The sequence below is a fragment of the Lucilia cuprina genome, chromosome 3, assembly GCF_022045245.1.
Source record: "Lucilia cuprina isolate Lc7/37 chromosome 3, ASM2204524v1, whole genome shotgun sequence".
In the NCBI taxonomy this organism is placed as follows: domain Eukaryota; kingdom Metazoa; phylum Arthropoda; class Insecta; order Diptera; family Calliphoridae; genus Lucilia; species Lucilia cuprina.
In genome coordinates, this window is record NC_060951.1 from 33,952,709 (window position 1) to 33,974,782 (window position 22,074).

General features: G+C 38.5%; 1 protein-coding gene across 1 annotated transcript in view; it reads left to right on the forward strand.

Moving 5' to 3' along the window:
* LOC111679975 overlaps positions 1–22,074 on the forward strand; it is a 112,694-nt gene that overhangs the window by 75,301 nt on the left and 15,319 nt on the right. The window contains 6 exon segments of the mRNA XM_046947052.1: positions 43–494; positions 646–950; positions 1,008–1,197; positions 1,269–2,306; positions 2,772–10,580; positions 10,583–20,984. Coding sequence (XP_046803008.1) covers positions 43–494; positions 646–950; positions 1,008–1,197; positions 1,269–2,306; positions 2,772–10,580; positions 10,583–20,984 — 20,196 coding nt within the window.

Genomic DNA, 22,074 nt, shown 5'->3' on the forward strand with positions numbered 1-22,074 from the left:
TTATAAATGTTTCGTTATTAATTTGAAAATTTTCCTTTCTAGGATTATTCCATTAAATTCTATTTGAATGCTGGTGCTGATCGTGATAAGCTTGTCTTGGGTATACCCACCTATGGTCGTTCCTATACCTTGATCAATGAGGAAAGCACAGAAATTGGTGCTCCTGCTGAGGCTCCTGGTGAACAAGGTGATGCTACTCGTGAAAAGGGCTATTTGGCTTACTATGAAATTTGTCAGAATATTAAAGAAGATCCTGAATGGACGGTTGTTCAACCCAATCCCAATGCTATGGGTCCTTATGCCTATCGTCGCAATCAATGGGTGGGTTATGATGATGAAGCTATTGTTCGTAAAAAGGCTCAATATGTGGTGGATAATGGTTTGGGCGGTATTATGTTTTGGGCTATTGATAATGATGATTTCCGTGGCATTTGTACGGGCAAACCGTATCCTTTGATTGAGGCCGCCAAGGATGCTATGTTGGATGCTTTAGGGTAAGTCGAATTACATCTCTATAAAACAGGAAAATTTGGAAAATAAAAAAATATATATATATAATTAAGAAAACATTTTAAAATTCTCTTACAACTATTTACCTTGATCTCAAGTCCATTATATTAAACTAAATTATTTTTTATTTTTCAGTTTGGGTATTAATGAAGTCTCAAAACCAAGTGCACCACAAAAACCTTCTCGCTCAAGAAGTCGTGAAAACTCCTCATCAACACGTAATCGTATCACAACTACCGAACATAAATTGACCTATGCCGAACGTAAGGGCAGTTCAAAACGTACTCAGTCTACCCAACAAACAACACGTAACAGACAACAATCTACCACCACTATAGCACCAGCAAACTTTAAACTAACAGAAGCGGAAGGCTCTTCTTTGTATGTAGGGGGAAGAACAACCACACCACCACCACCCACAACACCAGATCCAGGCACTGGTAAGTTTTTGATAAATTTGATCTGAAGCAATGATTTCTTAAAAATCCTCTTTACAGATTTCAAATGTGAAGAAGAAGGTTTCTTCCAACATCCCAGAGATTGTAAAAAATACTATTGGTGTTTGGATAGTGGTCCTTCAGGCTTGGGCATTGTGGCTCATCAATTTACTTGTCCCTCAGGTTTATATTTCAATCCCGCAGCTGATTCTTGTGATTTTGCTCGAAATGTACCATGTAAAACTAAAAAGTAAGTTGGAGAATGATAAAAACTTGAAAGATTTCCTTTGCTAAACTTTTGATTTACTTGATTTCCATTAGATCTACCACCGTAGCCCCCATAACTTCTCCGGCTACCACTACCACCGCTAGACCCACTTCTTCATACAATCGTATTACAGCTGCCACTTCACGACCCACCACCTTCTTTAGAACCACACCCAGAACGACTACAACTACGACCACCGAAGCTCCCGAAGAAAGTATTGAATACGAGGAAGAGGATGATAATGCTCCCTCACCGTTCGCCAAACCCAAAGGCTTCGATAAGGATTCCGAAGAAGATCCTAAAGTTATTAAGGAACTCATAGAACTCATACGCAAGGTAGGAGGTATTGAAGAATTGGAAAAACATCTGTTACGCAAAGATGATGGCACTATAGCGATTAAGGAACATAGTTCAAGTAGTTCTAGTAGTTCTCTAACCGCAACCACACCATCCTCCATTAGTAAATCCCTGTATGAAAAAGTATTAAGTAAACCAAATGCTTTGAATTCCTTCCGCAATCGTTTCACCTCCACCAGTAGTTTCCGCACAACTAAAACACAAACTAAAACCCAAGACAGTAGCGAAAACGATGAAGACGCCACGGACAGCAAGAGTTCCGGAGCTTCGGCTGGTTTTAGTAAATACTCTTCGGTATTGAGAGGCAATAGCCGTCAGGGACCTCAGAGTGAAGGTCTTGATAAATTAAGTGAATTTGATGGTTTCCTTAAGGAGAAGAAACAATATACTACCATTCAACGTAATCGTGGCGTTAAGAAAACTTCTAGCGATGATGATGAAGATGAGGATGTTTCTAGCAAGCTGAGTGCAGAGAGCCATGAAGAAGAAGATGAAATTGTAGAGGAAGTTAGTGTTAAATCGACCAGAAAACCGTATGCTGCTAGTACACCAGCTTATTCGACAATTAGAAGAACTAGACCAACAGTGACAACTGAAGCTACCGATGAAGAGGAGCAAGAGGAGAAAGAAGTTAATGAACGCAAATCGTATAGTTCTTTGAATAGAAGTCGTGTTAGAGGTAGCACCACAACGGAAGTACCGGATGTAACTGATGTTACAGCTGGATCGTCAAGGTGAGTGTGAAGAAAGACTCTTTCTGACATCGGAATACCGATGTATGATCCATGATAATGGATTCCAAAGCATCTAGATGTGTTTAATGTATTCTTACAAGTATCGAATACTTTCTATGTCTCAAGTAGACCGAATATCTTGGTCATGGAAGAACACTTTTGCACTTGCTTATGTTACATCTTTTAACATTCATTGCATCGAATACGGATGTGTATAATGGATCAACAAAAAGTTTTATTTTTCGGCAAGATACCGAAATAATCCCTCTGGCTTTTTAACCACTATTCTGTTTAAAAGATAGTAAACTGAAAACTATTTCCAAACTTTAGCATAGAAAATAGAAAAGAAAAGGAACGATCCAAACTTTCCTTTTGGAAAGCACATCCTGAAAAGAAATATATTCTCAAGCATTTCAAAAGGTCTTTATTCCAAAAATATTTAAATTAAACCTTTTTTTCCTTTAGATATAAATACTTGGAGCGTACACGTCCAACTCGTCCCACAACCGAATCCTCCAACCGTGTCACTGATGAAGAAGACATTGATGCTGATAATGAATCGGAGAATCAGGAAAATACGGTACATTTTAAGGCTGTAAATATTGAAAATACACGTGAAACACAACAACAACAACAAGAAATCACAACAACAAATACACAAAGAACCTACGCCAGTATAGGTCGCAGGACTACAACAACAAGCACTACCGCAACACCTGAAACTGAAACAACTACAACTAGTGCTGCGGCTAAAACAAGATTAACAACAACTACAGCAACACCAACAACAACATCTACAACAGAGACTCCATTAACAACAACTCCTTTAACTATATTAGAAACCACTACACCTGAATCTATATTAATAACCACAAATATTCCCATAACCACAACTACTAACCCAACCACCACTACCACTTCCACAACAAAGACTACGACAACGACTTTGCCAAATGGTGAAGACGTTTTAGAAAACCTTGCCACTACTACCAACAATCCCAATGAAATCAGTTCTGATATTTCAGAAACTTTAGATTTAACCCTAAAAATAAATTCCCTTCTAACTGATTCCTCCACCACTTCCACCTCCTCCTCTTCCACTCCTAACCCCACAACGGAGTCTGGTCTAGATACAAATGAACAGGATATAGACAGTCAATTGACTACAACGGAAGCGACTATTTCGACGACTATTGCAACTAATAGTGACAACTTAGCCAAGACCGAAGACAAGGAACAAGAAGAGGTAAATGTAGTAAGTAAGCAAAGAAATAAGACATTGTACACCACACGTACTAGAACAACCACCACAACAACACCTCCTACAACAACAAACACAATTTTAGAAACAACAACAACAACACCTAGTCCTACTAATGCCAAGAAAACATTGGGTGTTAGAAGACAACAAATTTTACTAAATCGTTCTTCACAGACGAAGTCTGCAACGACAACGTCTAGCGTTACTACTACAGATATACCAACCACTAGCACACCCACTACAGAATCTGTAAATAATGACTTCCTGGGTACTGTATCTAGTCCAAGACCATTTGGTTTCCCCAAACGACGCAATAGACCCACCAATGCTGCCGGCATTACGACAACCACCACCGAAGACTCAGTGAAATCAAATGATGAAACTTTGGTAACAAAACAAAAAACTACAAAATTAAATGCGGCCGCTAACAGCCAAACCAAGGTGAGTTCTCAAAATACAATTCTCTCTCAAACTGCTACTGCCGCTCAAGAAGCGGCGGTAACTTCCTCTCAACAACAAGAGCATGTACAGCAGCAGGAGAGTGAAGTGACCAACAGCACTACTAGTACCACTTCTACTGAGCACCTTAATTCTAAAGACACTAAAGTTGATGAACATTTGCATAAGCATGTTGTAGTAAATGGTATTGAGGGTAATAATGATAGTTTAAGGCATGTTAACACTGTAGCTAATGTAGATAGTATTAATAATGATTCTACACTTAAATTAAGAACTCACACCATTGTCCAAGAAGTGGACGATGATGATGAAGACCCTAAGAAACTTTATTCTTGGCGCGATGCTAGACGTCCTACTAAACCTACACCGAAAAAGACAAAATTGATAGTTACCGAAGTAACTACCGAAGAAAGAGTTAGGCAAAAGGTTAGTCCCGATCATGTTACAATTGTTAATGTTGTTGAAACGAATGAGAAGGACTCCAGGTATAGTAAGAAACAAGAAGATATTGATAGAGGAACAGGTAAATATCGCGGTAAAAGTTTAGAAAATTCTGTCGAAAGTGAAGAAGAAAATCATGTTGACAACGATGCCGAAGAAGAAGATGAAGGTAGAGCATTTAGAACTTATACAAGCATTAATAGAAGACGTCAACAAACCCAACAATCAGCAGCGGGAATTGAAGAAGATAATGCAACAGCTGTTAATGGTTTAAGAGTAACACAAGTAGTTAAGTCGGGCGAAGAGAGTGGCGAAGAAAGCTCTAAGTATAAATACAATAGCATAACCAGAGGTCAATCTACGAAAACTGAAGAAACTGAAAGTAATAGTTCTCGAGAAGGTGAAGAGGGTTTAAAAACCAAATTCAAATATACATCGTTAAATCGTGGTTCTCAATCGTCAACTAGTGGTTCTTTGGAAGGCAATGAACACGACAAAACCCACGAAACTGACGATGGTCAAAGTAAAACCACATTTAAATATACCAAAATTACTCGAGGTCAAGGTTCTCAATCGGAGGGTCACGAAGTGGATTCTTCAAACTCTGATGTTGGCGAACATAACTCCGTTGAAAGTGAAGGTGCAGTGAAAACTAAATATGCAACAATAAATCGTGGATCTAGTACGTTTAGTTCAACTGAAACGAGCAATGATGAAGCCGCCGAAGGCAAACAAACTAAATCAAAAATCAATTATAACCAAATTTCACGTGGTCAAGTTTCTCATTCAGATGGACATGAAGAGGAACTGGAAAATGCTGGCAAAACTAATGTAAAATACACGACAATAACTCGTGGCTCCACTACCAAAACCATTGGCGGATCTGAGGAAGAATCAGTGAAATCCGAATCAAGTGATGACAGCACTGTTACAGGCAAACATAAGTATGCCACCATCAATAGACAGCACGGTGCTGATGATGAATCCAATAATTCTGAAACTGATGGCGCTACTAAGACCAAGACCACCTACCAATATACAAAAATAACCCGCGGCCAAGGTCATGCTGGTAGTGAAGAATCTGTTGATGATAGTATAGTCTCAAGCAAACATAAATATACATCCCTGAATAGGCAACAAGGTGCTGAAACTAACTCCGAATCAGAAGATGCCAATCAGACAAAGTCCACATTCCAATATACAAAAATCACCAGAGGTCAAAGTAAATATAATGAAAATAATGAAGATTCCAATGACAAAAGCAAAACGTATACATCGCTTAATAGAAATCGCGTTTCTCAAGGCTCCAGTGTTGATTATGATTCATCTGAATCGGATGGTGCTAAGAAATCATATACCACCATTACTAGAACTAGAGGAAGCACAGCTTCTACCACTGAAAATATTCCCTACAAAGCCATAGTACGTGATAGCCAAGGTGTTCGCCTAACCGAAGGTGAATTGTCAGGATTTGTGAAACATGCCGGAGATGAAGCGGTCACTGAAGCGGCAAAGAGAACTTATCTAACCATCTCCAGAGGTGGACAGATATTGGAACATAGCGGTAATGAATACGCGGATGATGAACATCATCGTCATCTCAATGAAATGGAAACTATGAGTCTTACACAAATCGAAAGTAACCATCACAATCATGAAGAATCGGAATCGACAAGTGAAAACAAAACACTTTCCAATGCTTCCGAAAGTAATGTTTCCCAAGAAAATGATTCAAAAACTAAGTTTAAATACTCAACAATAACACGCGGTTCCACTTCCGCTACGGCAGACAATACAGAAGTTAAAACCGATGAAAGTGATAGCACCCAAGAAGGTGATAGTGTTTCGAAATCTAAATTTAAATACTCTTCAATAACACGTGGATCCACTTCAGCTACTGGTGTTAGTGAATCTGAAGCTGATAATAAAGAAGTTAAATCTGCTGAAAGTGACAGCTTCCAGGAAGGTGAAGATGGTTCGAAATCTAAAATTAAATACTCGACAATAACACGTGGATCTACTTCAGCAACCGCTGTTAGTGAAACACCAGCCGACAATAAGGAGATAAATGAAGCCGAACCAGCAACAACTACGGACAAGTCGTCAACATCTACTACTGAAGCAACAACCACTACTACTGTAGCAACAACCACTACTACTGTAGCAACAACCACTACTACCGAATCGCCTTTGACAACTACTGAAGAATTGATTACAGAAACCACCACCGAATTTATAGCTCCGGAAACCACTGTCAAAACAACCACAACTTCTGAACCCACCACCACCAGAAGATCATTCTTTAAAAATCGTGGCACTACTGAGACACTTACCAAAGTAACGGAAACCAAAGAGGAAAAATCTACTTTCGGAAGTGCAACAGCAACAAATACTAAAGAACAAGATCAAGATGTAACAACAACCCAAACCGGACGCAGACGTGTGGTATATAGAAAGAGACCCACATCTGTAACAAGCCAAACGACTACAACAACACAAGAAACTAAAGAAACTCAACAAGACACGAATGATAAACAAACTTCCGAGGGATCTGCAGGCTCCAGCCAAACTCAAACATCCTTCCGTAGACGTATTGTGTCAAAAAGACCCACAGTCATTGAACACACTGTCACTGAAAATACCGAAGAGAAAGTCAAGTATGACCGTGGTTCTTTATTAAATACAGCTGATGAGTCTTCAATAGATGATTTGGATTCCACAACACGTCCCAGTTTGCCAAGAGGCACTTATCGTCCTAAAGAAAAGGGAGATTTATCCTCTTTGTTGGCCTTAGATTTGGCTAAGAAGTATGGCAATACGCAACAACAACAATTTGGTAATGGCAAGAGAAGACGACCAGTTGTAAGAACTCAAACAGATGAAGCTGAAAATGAAGAGGATATTGTGAGTAGAACACGTATTTCTGGTTCCACTGAAAAAGGAGAATTATCCTCTTTGTTGGCCTTAGATTTGGCTAAGAAGTATGACAATACGCAACAACAACAATTTGGTAATGGCAAGAGAAGACGACCAGTTATAAGAACTCAAACAGGAGAAGCTGAAAATGAAGGTGATATTGAGAGTAGAACACGTATTTCTGGTTCTACTGCTGAAGAAACCATTAATGATGGTGGTATCAAACCCGTCGTTACCAAAAAGAGAATATTCCACAGCAAAACTGCGAGCGGAGGTTCTGAATCAGCTGATCAAAATGAAGAAGATTCAATGACTAGAACACGTATTTCTGGTTCCGCCTCTGAAGGAATTAACACTAATTCCCAGACAATAAATGGAGGTGGTAGCAAAACAATTCTAACTAGAAAGAGAATATTTAGTAGCAAAACATCTGGTTCAGGTACTGAATTAGCTGATGAAAACGAAGAAAATAATGTCAATAGCTCCCGTATTTCTGGTTCCACTACTACTGAAGAAGAAACCACCAATAATGATGGTAGTAAAACCATTATAACCCAAAAGAGAGTATTCAGCACTACGGGCGGTATAAATGGATTGGAAACAGAGGAAACTTCTGAATTAAAGAATAAAGGATCTGAACTTAAAGGTGACACTGAAACCTTGACCGATGAATCCCTAACTCAAACCATTCATAAAGGTGAGAGTGGAGATTCATCTTACTCAGTTGCTTCCGATTTGTCTAACAATCAAACCGGTAAATCTAAATTTGCCTTTGCCAATGGCGCCAAACGAATCTCTGGCGTACAAAGTTCCTCTCTATCGGGCAGCGATAACAAGGAGAATGAAAAAACTGGTATTAACTTAGTCACCAAGCAACAAAATTCCACTGTCACGGAAACTGTCAATGGACGCAGAAGAACTATTATCAGAAAGAGAATACAAGTGAACAAAACCGCTGGTAATGGAAATGTTTTAGGTTCGAAATCAAATCTCTTAACAGCCAGCAAAGAGGGCATTGCGGCTACGGCATCAAAACACTCTGAACATAATGAAAACGAATCAACTAGTAGTTTAGAAAACTCCTCAGTTCTAGACTCTAAGTTAGATGCAACCGTTAGCGACAGTCAATCAACAACATCTTCGGAAACTTCCAATGAAACGCAAAGCCAAACATTAGGGGCTAATGAGGAAAACTCTTCCATAAAATCAAACTCAAAATCCAGATTCAATTTGAACACCAAACAAGCCGCTGCAGGTACTCTAAATAACAACAAATATAATTCTCTTAGCCGTAAAAACATTGTTGCCAGCAACAAACGTCTTACAGGAACTCAATCTTCTCAAAACTCTAAATCCAAAAATAGATTTACCGAAACTGAAACAGAAACTATCGAAACCATCGAAGAAGTAAGCGAAGAGGATCAAAATTCCGAAAACAATAATATTTCTGAAACTTCAGGCTCAAAATTCAAATCTCGCAATTCGTTGTCCTCCCAAAGTCAAGAAAATTCTCGTAGATCTAATATCGGCAGTAGACGTGAGTCACTAAATAGACGCCAACAAAACAGACACGATAAAGCGGAAAAAGTTGAAATTTTGGAAGATGGTTCAAAACGTATAACAACCATTACTTACGAAACTATTAATACCGGTGGTAAAATTAAGACTATTAGAAGAACAAAGATTAAGACTATCATTCAACAGGCTCCTGAATATGAAGATACTGAGGATACCCCAGTAACTACCACCACACGCAGACCCATACCACTTAATAGAGGTTCGGCAAGATTCCAAAGCAATGATTTATCTTCACTGTTGGCTTTAGATTTCGCCTCAAAATCGAATAGAAAAGAAGGCGATAGAACTGTTACAAAATCCCGAAGAAAATTGATACGTAAACCAGTTATTGTTAAGGAAGAAGAACAGGTTGAGGAGTTTGAAGAAGAGTTGCCTACTAGGCCAACTAGACCGGCTAGTATCACTGAATCAGACCAGACGTTCAGTAGAAGAACAAGACCTACAAAACCCTTAAAAACTATAACAAAAACTTCACCGAAAACAGAAGAAAACAATGAAGAAGATGAAAGCGAAGAATTGGAGAATGTAGAAAAGGTTGTATCAACTACCAGACGCAACTTTGCTTTCAAACGTCCCACTAGTACAACCTCCAGGCCAACCACAAAAGCTCCTGTTGAAAAAGAAACCGTAGAGGAAGTTGAATCTACCACTAGACGTGCCTTTGCTTTTAAAAGACCCGCAGGTTACGGAAAAACTGTAACAACTACCACTGAAAAAATCGCCGAAAATGATGCTACAACTAAGCAGTCTTTTGCACTCAAAAGACCTGGAAGTTCTGTTAAAACTGTAACAACTACTACCACAACTACTGAAGAAATTTCTGAAGGTGGTTCAGCAGGAAAACGTACCTTTGCTTTTAAGAGACCCACGGGATCAGTTAAAACTGTAACAACTACCACTGAAGAAATTTCAGGGGATGATTTAGGAAGCAAGAGCTTTTTTGCTTTTAAAAGACCAGCAAGCTCCTCCAAAACTACGACAACAACTACTACGGAGGAAATCACTAAAATTTCTTTAAACAAAAGTGAACAAGGCAATGCTAGTTTAAATCGTTTTAAAACCAAAACAGCAAAAGCTGCCGAGGAGTTAAGCACTACCACTAGTGAACCTATTACAACTGAAGCCACAACTTTCGAATCAACAACTCCCGCATCCACCACTGAGTATGTTGAAACTACAACGGAAATTGTATTAGAAAATGATTCTTTGAACAAGCTACAGAATCAATTAGTCCAAGCAGTAGAAAATTTTAAAACTGAAACTGAAAAAGTTACTCACACTGAAGTAATGGATGCCTTAGAAACCAAAAACGAAATAACTTCGGGCTTATCAAAGGGTCTAGATCTCTCCCTGCCCATTTACCATAGACGCAAATACTATCAATACTACAAAGATTCACCCATTATACACATTAATCCCATAACTGTAGCTCCCGAAACTTCTGTAGATACTAATGTCGATATAGCAAAACAAATACATGAAGTTTTCAATGTCAGCAGTGATCATGTACAGCCCGAACCAGAACTAACCGATGAGGTTTTAGCCCTTAAGGCTATGGAACAGGCACAAGAGATTAATCAGGAACTTAGTCATTTTTTATTGAAAACCCCCGGGTCAAATTAGGTCACCCGGGGGATAAAACTCTTGGGTCCACATATGTCTCATCGTCCGAAGAGGTGATGGATGAAAGTGATGTTAGAGAAAGAAATCAATTGATAGACACTGCTGAACTAAATGAAGAATCCCTTAAAAATGCCTTGGAAGTGAATGAAGCTCTGGGTAGAAAAGGCAAAACCTTTAAAACCTTTACAAAACTTACAACGAAATTAACCGATAATGACAATGAAGAATTATCACAAAACACTGTGGCTGATGCTCGTCATGTGAAAATTACTATCTTAGATCAAAATCCCTTAAAAACTACAGCTTTACCTTCCAAAATAAATCGATTCAGATCCACTACACTTAAGCCGGAAAAGACAACTGATAATGAAGATGTTGATAGCGAGGAGGAGGAAACTACTTCATCTAAAAATCGCTTAACTACTTTAAAACCGGAAATTACGACAGCTAATGAAATTGGTGAAGAAGAAACTTCATTTTCTTTTGAACATATAGATGAAGCTCGGGAAGATGCTGATTTTGGAACTGAAATTTCTACAATGAAAAATGTAGAAATTGATATCACTACCGAAAAACTCCAAACAGAGGAAGATGAGAATGTTAGTAGTGAAGATATTACGGAATCTGAGGAAACAACTACAGTTACATCAAATCCTAAAAAAGTTCTTATTAAAAAACGTATACGAGTTACTACAGCAGCTCCCCAGGAAGTAGAAGAATTAACTACAGAAATTTCTACAACTTCAAGCTCGATTCCCGAAGAATCTACTAGGGATTTTGAAACTGAATCGTTAACGGAAAAAGTAACCAGTAAAACATTTACTAGAATAAATCGTCCCTTAATTAAATCAACAACAAACAAACCAATTAATGATAAAAACATCAATATAGATTCAACCACCAGGAGATCTTTTACGGAGCTGAAGCGTTTACGCACAACAACAGCCAAAAGCTTAGAGGAGGAAGATACGGAAACGGAGGAAGATGAAGAAACTTTCTCAGAAGTACCAACTACGGAAACAGCTACACGTAAAAGTGTTTTATTGGCTAACCGACAACGTGGTCTTAATAATCTAAATCGCTTCAGAACAACCACTATTAAAAGCACCGATGATGATTTAGATGAAAGCAATAAATTGGATGAAATTGAAGAAAATACTGAAACAAACATTGCCAGTGCCCGGAAAAATTCATTATTAGCAAATCGCTCAAGAGTTTTGCCCACCAGAAAAACAACCGAAACTCCCTTGACCTCTGATCCAACTACTGAACGTTCTTTCAATCGTCTAATACGTTATGGCACAACAACACCACAAAGCAATGATGTCGATGAGGAGGAACAAGAAGATGAAACTCCACAGAAAATAGAAACTTCAACTCGTCGAAGTTTTGGTGCTGCAGCTAAAGCACTTCCCACCCGACGTTCATTTGGCGGCGTTACAAGATTAAGGGTCATTACCACAACCGAAGTGCCAACAGATGAGGAAGAAGATGAAGAAATTACTACAAAACGAAATTCTTTAAATAGACGGCCGTTTGCACAAGCTGGACGTTCATTTGGTTCTCAGCGTCTTAAAACCACAACTACCGAATCGGCAACTGAAGAAATTGATAGTAGATTGGAAAACGAAAGTCAAACTACTGCAAAAGTAGAAGCTTCTAGCAAACGTACTCTGTTAACAAGAAGGAAATTTGGAGGTTTTAATCGTCCTAAGACTACTGAAGCTACAACTGAAGAAAGCGAGAGTACAGTAACAAATGATGAGGATGACAACTCCCCAAATCAGGAAGTCTCTACAACACGTACTTTACCCTCAAGAAGACCATTTGGTGGTTTTAAGCGTCCAACAACTACTGAAGCTGCAACTGAAGAACCCGAAAGCACAATAGAAAATGAAGTTGTTTCCACAAAACGTACCTTGCCCACAAGAAAACCATTTGGTGGTTTTACCCGACCAACAACTACTGAATCTACAATTGAAGAAATCGAGAGCACAGTAGAAAATAATGGCGATACCAATTCTGAAAATGAAGAAGTTTCCACTAGACGTACTTTACCCACAAGAAAACCGTTTGGTGGATTAAGTCGTCCAACAACTACTGAAGCTACGGTTGAAGAAACAGCCAGCACAGTAAAGATGGAGGATATTGAAGAAATTTCTGAATATGAAGAAGTTTCCACAGAGCAAAATTTGTCAACAACAACTACGGAAACTCCAGTTGAGGTAGAAATGAATACGGAAGTGAATGATGAAGGTGAGGAGGTATCTGAAACTACCGAAGCTACTATTGAAGGAGCAGAAACTACCACGGAAAATAATAATGATAGTTCTACAACTGAAGAAGTTTTCACAACAGCTAGATCTACTGAGGAAAAAGATGAGGCACAAGAAAATACTGAAACTAATGATAAGGAAGATACTACTATTACGGAGAATACTATCGAAGAAATTTCTGAGGGAGATTCCACAGAACATAATTTATTAGACAAAACATCAACTGAATCTCCAACCACTGAAAAAGTTCTTAAGGAAACGGATAGCACTGAGAGTTTCACAAATGAAGAAGTTTCCACAAAAAAGAATACTTTGACAACAAGACGACCACTTAGTGGTTTTACTCGGCCAACAGCCACTGAAGCTGCAAGCGAAGAAATCGAGAGTACTATAGCAACTAAGGAGGAGAGTTCGACATACGAAGATGTTTCAACAAAACGTACTTTGCCTACAAGAAGACCATTTAGTGGTTTTCCTCGGCAAACATCTACCGAAGCTACAGTCCAAGTTACACAGAGTACAGAAGAAAATGATGAGGAGAGCACTGACGAAGTTTCCACAAAACGTACATTGGCCACAAGAAGACCATTTGGTGGTCTAAATCGAGCCAGAACTCTTACCACCGAAGCTACAGCTGAAGAAGTTGAAAGTACATTAGAGACAAAAACAATTTCGCCCAAACAATCATTGGCCGCCAGAAGACCATTTGGAGGTTTTAAACGTCCGCCTTCTACCACAACTGAAATTCCACTGGAAGATACGGACAGTACTGTTGAAAATAATGAAGATAGTTCTGCCAAGAAAGGAATTTCTTCAAATCGCGTTGTACCCACCAGAAGAACTTTTGGAGGTTTTAAACGACCAACAACTACTGAAGCTCCAGTCGAAGAAGAAACTACTGAGAATAAAGAGGAAAGTTCAATAACTGAAGAAGTTTCTACAAAACGTGTTTTGCCTACAAGAAGACCATTTGCTATACAAAGAAATCGTTCCTTTGGTATTAATAAATTAAGAACTTCCACTATCGAAACAGTTGATGAAGAATTTGATAGTACTGTCGAAAGCGAAAGAGAAGATGAATCTACAACAGTTGAAGTTGCTACAAAACGTACTTTGCCAACACGACGAACATTCGGTGGTTTTAATCGATCTAAAACTGTTACAACTACTCAGACTATAACTGAAGAAGATTCGGATGAAGAAAATGTACATTCTAAGGAGAAGAGTTCGACAAATGAAGATATTACAACAAAACGTACTTTGCCAACACGACGACCTTTTGGTGGTTTCAATCGTTCTAAAACTTCTACATCTACTGAAGCTGTAATAGAAGAAGATTCGGAAGAAGAATCTGCAACTCCAAAAGTCACTACCAAACTGACTTTAGTTAATAGGAAAACATTTGGTGGTTTCAATCGTCTCACTACTACTGAAAAATCTAATGATGAAAGTACCACCGAAAGTAATATTGAAGATTCTGATGAATCTTCCACAAAACGTACATTCCCAACAAGGAAAGCATTCGGCACATTGCTCAGATCAACCACAACGGAAGCTCCAACTGAGAATTCTCTCGAAGAAAGTACTCTAGAAAATGATGAAGAAACTCGTACGGATCAAATGGAAATATCAACCACCGAATCTTTATCTAGTGCAAATGAAACCATTAAGAATGAGGAAGAAGATTCAACTGAACATGAAAAACTTTTGAATAACTCCCCTGAATCTACCACCGTTGAAGAAGATTTAGAAAGCACCACTGTTAAGGCAATCGAAAAATCCTCTACTCCAAGGCGTAGAATTATTATACGTAAACGAATACGCTTACCAACAACTACAGCATCGAGCTCTTCTAAGCCAGAATCTCCGGAAAAAGACTCAACGGTAGCTACTACGGATGAAGAAACAACCGTTAATAACTCTGAAGACAATGAAGAGACAGTTAACGATGATGAACATAGTACGATCACATCAGTTCCAATAACATCTACTACAACTGAAGCTATTACAACATCTACCGAAGATACTGAGGACGTATCTACTACTACTAGCAAATCATTATTTAACAATCGTTCGCGACCTTCTTTTGGTAGAACTACTACCAAAATCACTGCTACTGAAGAAAGTTCTGAACATGTTGAGGAAGAGCCAACAACTACCAAATTAACACAAATTGACTCTACTACACGTAGAAACTTTAATAGACTTAATGGTTTACAAACGTCAGCGAAATCAAGTGACGAAGCTAGCTCCAATTATGCTACCAACAAAAGAACTTTTACCCGACTTAATAAGATTCAAACAAACGACGAATCTACTTTTGAGACAGATCAAGAAGAGCAAAATGAGGAAACCTCAACTGAATCTACTACTAAGCGAACTTTTGCCAAATTCAATCGATTTAAAACCACAACAAGACCACCAAGTTCTACGGAAATAACCTCCGAAAAAGAACTCGAAGAAGACGAAGAACCCTTAGAAGTGACCACAAAACGTACTTTTGGTTCATTTAGTCAACGTCAGAGATTAAATCTAAACTCTAGAACCCAAGCTGCAATAACTACACAAAGATCTAGATTAAATATCAATAGAAATTTGTATAATCGTAATAACCAACAAGATGAAGAAGACGAGGAAGAAGAAAGTGATAATGATAACACAGCTAAAAGTCCCACAACTCGCCGTCCATTTGGCGGTTACAGACAACAGCGCATCAATTCCAATTCCCAAAGTCAAACAGAAACTAAAGCGACCTTAAAACCTTTCAATTTCAATAGACCACAATTCAAACGACCTTTACCTAAAAGACCACAAACCGAGGTAGGGGAGGAAGATGAAGGTGAGGATGACGAAGAGGATTCAGAAGAAGAATTTACTGACAATGAAGATGATAATACTCAAGAACAACTTGCCAGTCAAGAACTTGCCTCTAAGGAACCTAGTTCCTCATTATTAACATTACGCAATCGCGTTAGATTAGGACAAACTCAGGATACTGACAACGAACAACAAGGGCTAGTAAACGATAGACTTAAAAATTTACTAAACGCTAGAGCCAAGACTCAAACCACGGTTACTACTGCTAACACAGAAACCTCTAAATCCTCTGAACTAACAACAGAGGATGATGTTAATGAGGTGGCCATAACAACAACAGCAAATACTAACACTAACAGGTTTGGTACTAATCGTAGCAATAGCACCGTAGCCAATTATTTAAATAGAATTAAAATTAATTTAAGTCAAACGAATACTAACACGGCACCTAGTCATAAAAATCAAGAAAATGATGATAATGTTAAGTTAGATAATGATAATAATGAGGATATTGATGATGAAGAAGATTATGATGATGAAGAGGAAAGGGCAGAAGATAGTAATAGTAATAAGTCTAATGTCAATGATAATGATTTTAATGATAATAATGCTAATAAGGGCGATGATAATGATTCTAAACGACGTTTTCAGAAATATCAATTCCAACGTAGAACAACTACTACAACAACCACCACCACCACTGAAAAACCCCTAGAAGTTAAGAAAGAAGTTAAAGAAGTCACTAAAGAAGTTGCTGCTAAAGCTCAGGTAATTGTTAATGAAGATAATGAAAGTGAAAGGGAAACCAGCACAAATATACCCGAAACAACTGCACCCATCACCACAACCACAACAGAGAGTCCTTCTAGTCGTCCGGCTACACCTTTGCAAAGACGCATTAAAGTCATAAAATTAAAACGTCCGGTAGTGTCTGCCAATGCAAATGCTAGTAGTGCTACTAATTCAATTAATAGCAACACTGAAACCCAAAATATAGTTAAATCTAGTAGTGTTAGTAGTGATCAAGTAGATTCACAAATAGCTAAAACTCAAACACTAACAGATACTGAAACCGAAACCACTGAAACACAAACCACCGCTATACCACCACAAACCTCACAACCCACACCCAAACGCTTGCGCAAAGTAATACGTAAGTTAATAAGACCGTTAAATAGAACTACGGAGAGTACTACGGAAGCAGCAATTGAAAGTTCTAGTGTAGCAACATCTACTCTCTTGCAGAGAAGACAAAACACTACCAGATATGGTTTCAATCGTAATACTAAATTTAACTTGAAAAAGAATGATAACAACGATGATGAAGAACAGGAAGAAAGCAGTGAGGAAGAGGAAGATGTTGATGAAGAAACGACCGACAATAAGTCGGAGATCTTAAAAAATCGTGGCAGAAATAAGTTTACTATACCCAGTGGCGTAACAGCCACCACCACGAAAACTTCATTGTTTGGCACCGCCAATCGTAATAGATTCACAGCCAATCGTTTGCAGTCATCAACAACAACTGAAAGTTCAAAAACAACCGAGAAGAATGTTGATGATGACGAAAAGGAAGAAGACGAAGATGAAGACGATGAAGAAGATGAGGATTCAGAGGAAGAAACTCAACCAATAACAACGGCCAAACCTGCCATTTATACCTCAACAAATCGTTTCAGATACTCTAAACAAAACTCTTCTGCCAACACTGAAAGTAGTACGGAAAGCAAAGAGGATAACGATACTACTGTCATCGCAGAGTTAGAAACTACCACTCAAACGGAACAAGAAAGCCAAACATCAAAAGAAACTACAGCTAACAAAGTATTGAATTTCCAAAATTTGCGCAACAAAGTCATAACTGAGCAAGCTGCCCAACAGGAAGAAGGAGTACTAAGTACACGCTTTAAGAGCACAAGAACTGGTAGTGAAGAGGAAGTAACTGATGACCCTTTGCTGAAATTGCGCAATAAAGTTAAACAAGATTTAGCTAAAGGTAGCCAAGAAGAGGGTGTTTTAAGTAATCGTTTCAAGACTACGAAAGTGGACACTGAGGATGATGTAACTGATGATCCTTTGCTGAAACTACGCAATAAAGTTAAACAAGATTTAGCTAAAGGTAACCAAGAAGAGGGAGTTTTAAGCAATCGCTTCAAGACGACAAAGTTGGCTAGCGCAGAAGAGGAAATAGAAAAAGACGATCCTTTACTTAAACTACGTAACAAGGTTAAACAAGATTTAACCAAGTCCAGCGAAGTCGAAGGTGTATTAAGTAATCGTTTCAAAGCCTCTAAAGTCAAAAACGAAGAAGAGGAACACGAAACTGACAATCCTTTATTAAAACTACGTAATAAGATTAAACAAGATTTGGCCAAGGGCACTCAGGTCGAGGGAGTATTAAGCGATCGTTTGAAATCCACTAAAACCGAAACTGAAGTTGATGAAAAAGAAGATACTTTGCTTAAATTGCGCAACAAGGTTAAACAAGACTTGGCTAAGGGTAACCAGGAGGAAGGAGTTGTAAGTTTTAAACTGAAAAAGCTTTTGGAAACCAAAAATACTACAGGGGTCAACTACAAGGTAGAAGACAATTCAAATGATTCCACTACCCAAGACAGTTCGAATTTGCAAAAGATACGTGAAAAGGTACAAACCAAACTTGCCCAAGGAGAAGAGGAACAGGGCGTAGTAAGTTCTAGACTAAAGAAACTTTTGTCGGAAAAAACCAGTACGACACTAATACGTTCCAACAGTGTGGAAGAAGAAGAAAATGAAACTACCACTGAAATAAAAGAATCCTCGGGTGAAGGAGATTTATTGGAGTCGAGTAAAGCTATCACAACTAGAAAACCTTATGTACCTAGAACTAGATTAACTGCTGTCAGCAACGAAGCACTATCCTCAGAACAAGAACATTCGGGAGAAGTAGAGGAAGCCACTACTTCCGCTCCACGTGAAAGACCCACATTCCGTCGCAAACTAGTAGCCAAAAGACCTTATGTCCCCACCAAACCACCCCTAAGTGCTTTAAGTACCACCACCATAAGAATACCCACAACTAAGGGAAAACGTAAATATGTAAGACGCAAGTTTGGAAGATATCATCCCTTCAATGCCAGCAATCGTAATACCGGTGAAGGTTTTGTAAGAAAAGATCCCAGAGGCAATATATTGCCAGGAACAGAACGTTTTAAGATAGAGGGTTCTGCGGGAGGACAAAGTGGTGAAGATTATGAGGAATATGATGAAGAAGATGAAGGTGGCGAAGAAGAAGAAGAAGAAGAGGAGGAAGTCGAAAAGACCAAGGTAAATGTAGTGGCTAAACCGGTACAAACAGTTAAACCCATCATTGCAAGACCACCTGGCTTGTTTAATAGAGCACAAACAACTATTTTGAAAAAGCCCTCCAATTTGTCTAAAGAACAAGGTTCCGGCGATAATGAAGATGAAGAGGAACAAGAGGAAGAAGATGAGGATGAAGAGGAGGACGAGGACGAGGACGAAGATGAGGAGGAAGAAGAAGGTAGCACACAAGATGCTGACAAATCCATTGCCAATCGTCCCACTTACAAACCCAAAGACAATCGCATACCTCCCGGTGCCAGACCGGCTCTAACAACAACACCTACTATTAAGAAACCCTTCACGCCCTCACGCGTTGCTAATACTCCATATAGACCGGGAGCAATTACCACTACCACACCCAGCAATAGAGCAAATCGTTTCGGCGTTTCTTCAAGATCGACGGTAAAACCTCGCGTGGTTAATCGTCCTTTGGGCGTTTCAGTGCCAAATCTAACCATTAAACCTGTGGCTAACGATTTTGAACGTACTACTGTACTAATACCTACTAAACCAGCGCCGTTTATTAATCCTAACACAAGAGCATACGAACGCAAATACACCGGACCAACGACTGAAGCAACCGTTGACTTCAGCAATGACAGTAATCCACTCATCGAAGATTTGAATATTGAGGCATTAAATGCCCGTAATAAGAAAATATTCGATATTAATAGTAAAAAACACACAACTCTTAAACCAAAGTTAAACATACCAGTGGCTAAACTAAATGAGAACACACAACAGCAAACAAACACAGAATATGAAAATGATGATAATGATAATGATGATAATGAAGAAAATTATCAATTATCTGTAAATGAATATGCCACCACTATCACTTCAAATACCAATACACAAGAACATCAAGAACAAGAACAAACCACCACACAGGATAGTAACACCTTTATTGGCACCCAAAACACTGACGAAGCAAATCTAAGTAACAATCTTAACAATCTTAATGAAATTTCTTCACAGGATGGCTTCACAACCACACCACCACCCAGTACCACTTTATTGCATATCTTTACCATATCCGATGCCGAACATACCACTCCAAATCCTTTGAATGAAGGCTTTCAAATGGTACCACGTGTCATTGTCGAAAGAGTTAAACCGAAACACAAGGTAGTGGAAATCAATCGTATTGTTGAGGTTAACTCTAAGGAAGAGAAATTGAGACGCAAGTCCAAGGCCAATACTATTGTAGCCGTTGAGGGTTCACAAACGTACAAGGTGGAATCTTTGCCCCATGTCGAACAGTTGGGTGAAATCAGTGTGGTTAAATATGTGCATCAGGTGGATGGTAGTGATATAACAATTGAAGGACGCAGCACGGTAACCGATTACACACCCACCGAACCTACTGTACCTTGGGCATCGCAACCGGTACGTCACACCTTGCCCGATGGTAGTGTTGAAGAGCGTTCCGGTAAAGCTTTGGTGCCCGAAGTAATACGAGAAGCCATTGAAACATCCACCATTTCGTTGGAAGGTCTTTTCGAGAGTGCTCGTAAAGGTAAGGTTTTGAATACCGTAGAAGATGTGGCTTTTGTTAAACAGGATGTCAGCAGTGATAGTGCCAAAGTTGATGATTTAATATCTTCAACAGAAAGCTCTAATAGTTATCGCATAGAAAGCACAACCGATAAAGCGTCCACAGAAACTAGCACAGAAGCTTTTAACATTTTCAAAGCCATATCCTTCGATGTGGCTCGTATCAATTTAGAACCAAATAGCAAAGAAAGCGAAACGGATATTGCATCAAGTTCTTCAAGCTCAACATCTTCCAGCTCCTCTTCGACACCTATAGAAAAACTCTTCGAAAATCTGGAGTATTCTACGGCAGCTGTTCTTACTACTACACCGGCACCCGAGATTCTTCAAACAGAGTCAACGACTGTAGCCCCCGCGGAGGAAACAAAAGCTACTACAGTAGCTGCTGCTCTATTTCCACAATATGTAAGACCTATAGTACCCTTATTACGTCCTGAATCCAATGAATCCTCACCCCTTGTTATATCCATAGCTAATCTAGACAAAGTTATACTCAGTAAAGTGAGAAAAATGGTTGATGGCGTAGAAGTGGAAGAAGATGAACAACAGCCACAACAACAACAGCAAGAACAACCACAAATAGAGAACAACATTATACCACATACCCAAACCAAAACAGAAACAGAAAGCGTATCCGTACCCATTAACTCCGATACCAATACCCAACAAATCCTTAATGCTAACAGTGAAACGCATACACAACAAAACTCTGAAATACATGATTCCAATGCAGCTTTCTCCAGTCGTTTAGCTTCCATTATAAAAGCTCCTCTACTTAATTCCCTAACACATAATGATAAACATATTGAAACTAAAACAGAAACCCCTAAAAGTCCTTTAGACCATTTAGAAGAAGTAACACAAACTGAGCTTTATACTATAAATGAGGGTAGTGTTGGTACAACAACCAGTAGCACTATTGGTAGTAAAATTAGTGAAACAGTTAGTTTTAGTTCGGAAACAACAGTGGTGCGACGTAAGCAACCGCGTAAATCGAAATCGAGAAAATTTAAAAATAAACAAACTACAACTTTTACAACGTCGACGGCACCAGCCGCCCACACAGAATTAGTCAGTGAAAGTTTAAGTAGTTAATTAATAGGAATAGGGTTTAAGGTTAAAAAAAGCTAAAGCAAAAAAGCTCTGTAAACAATATTGTTAAACAAAACGGCTGCTTTTTGTTATAGTATATAAGATTAATATTTTGTTTTTATTTAACAAATTTATAAAAAAAAATAAAGCTTAAAAGCTTTATGTAGTTTTTTCATTTAAACAAAAAAAGCTTTTTTTTCTAAGTTTAAACTTGTGAAATTTCTTTTAAAAGAAAAAGTTTGCATTAATTTTTTTTGATTTATTTGGTTGTTAATAAAAAGCTTTTAAAGCTTTTGCTACACAATTTTTTTCATAAAACTTTGTTTCTACTTAAAGTTTTAAATAATGTAAACTTTCTAAGCTTAAGCCAATTTCTTTCATAAAGCTTTTAAGCTTTTTTATT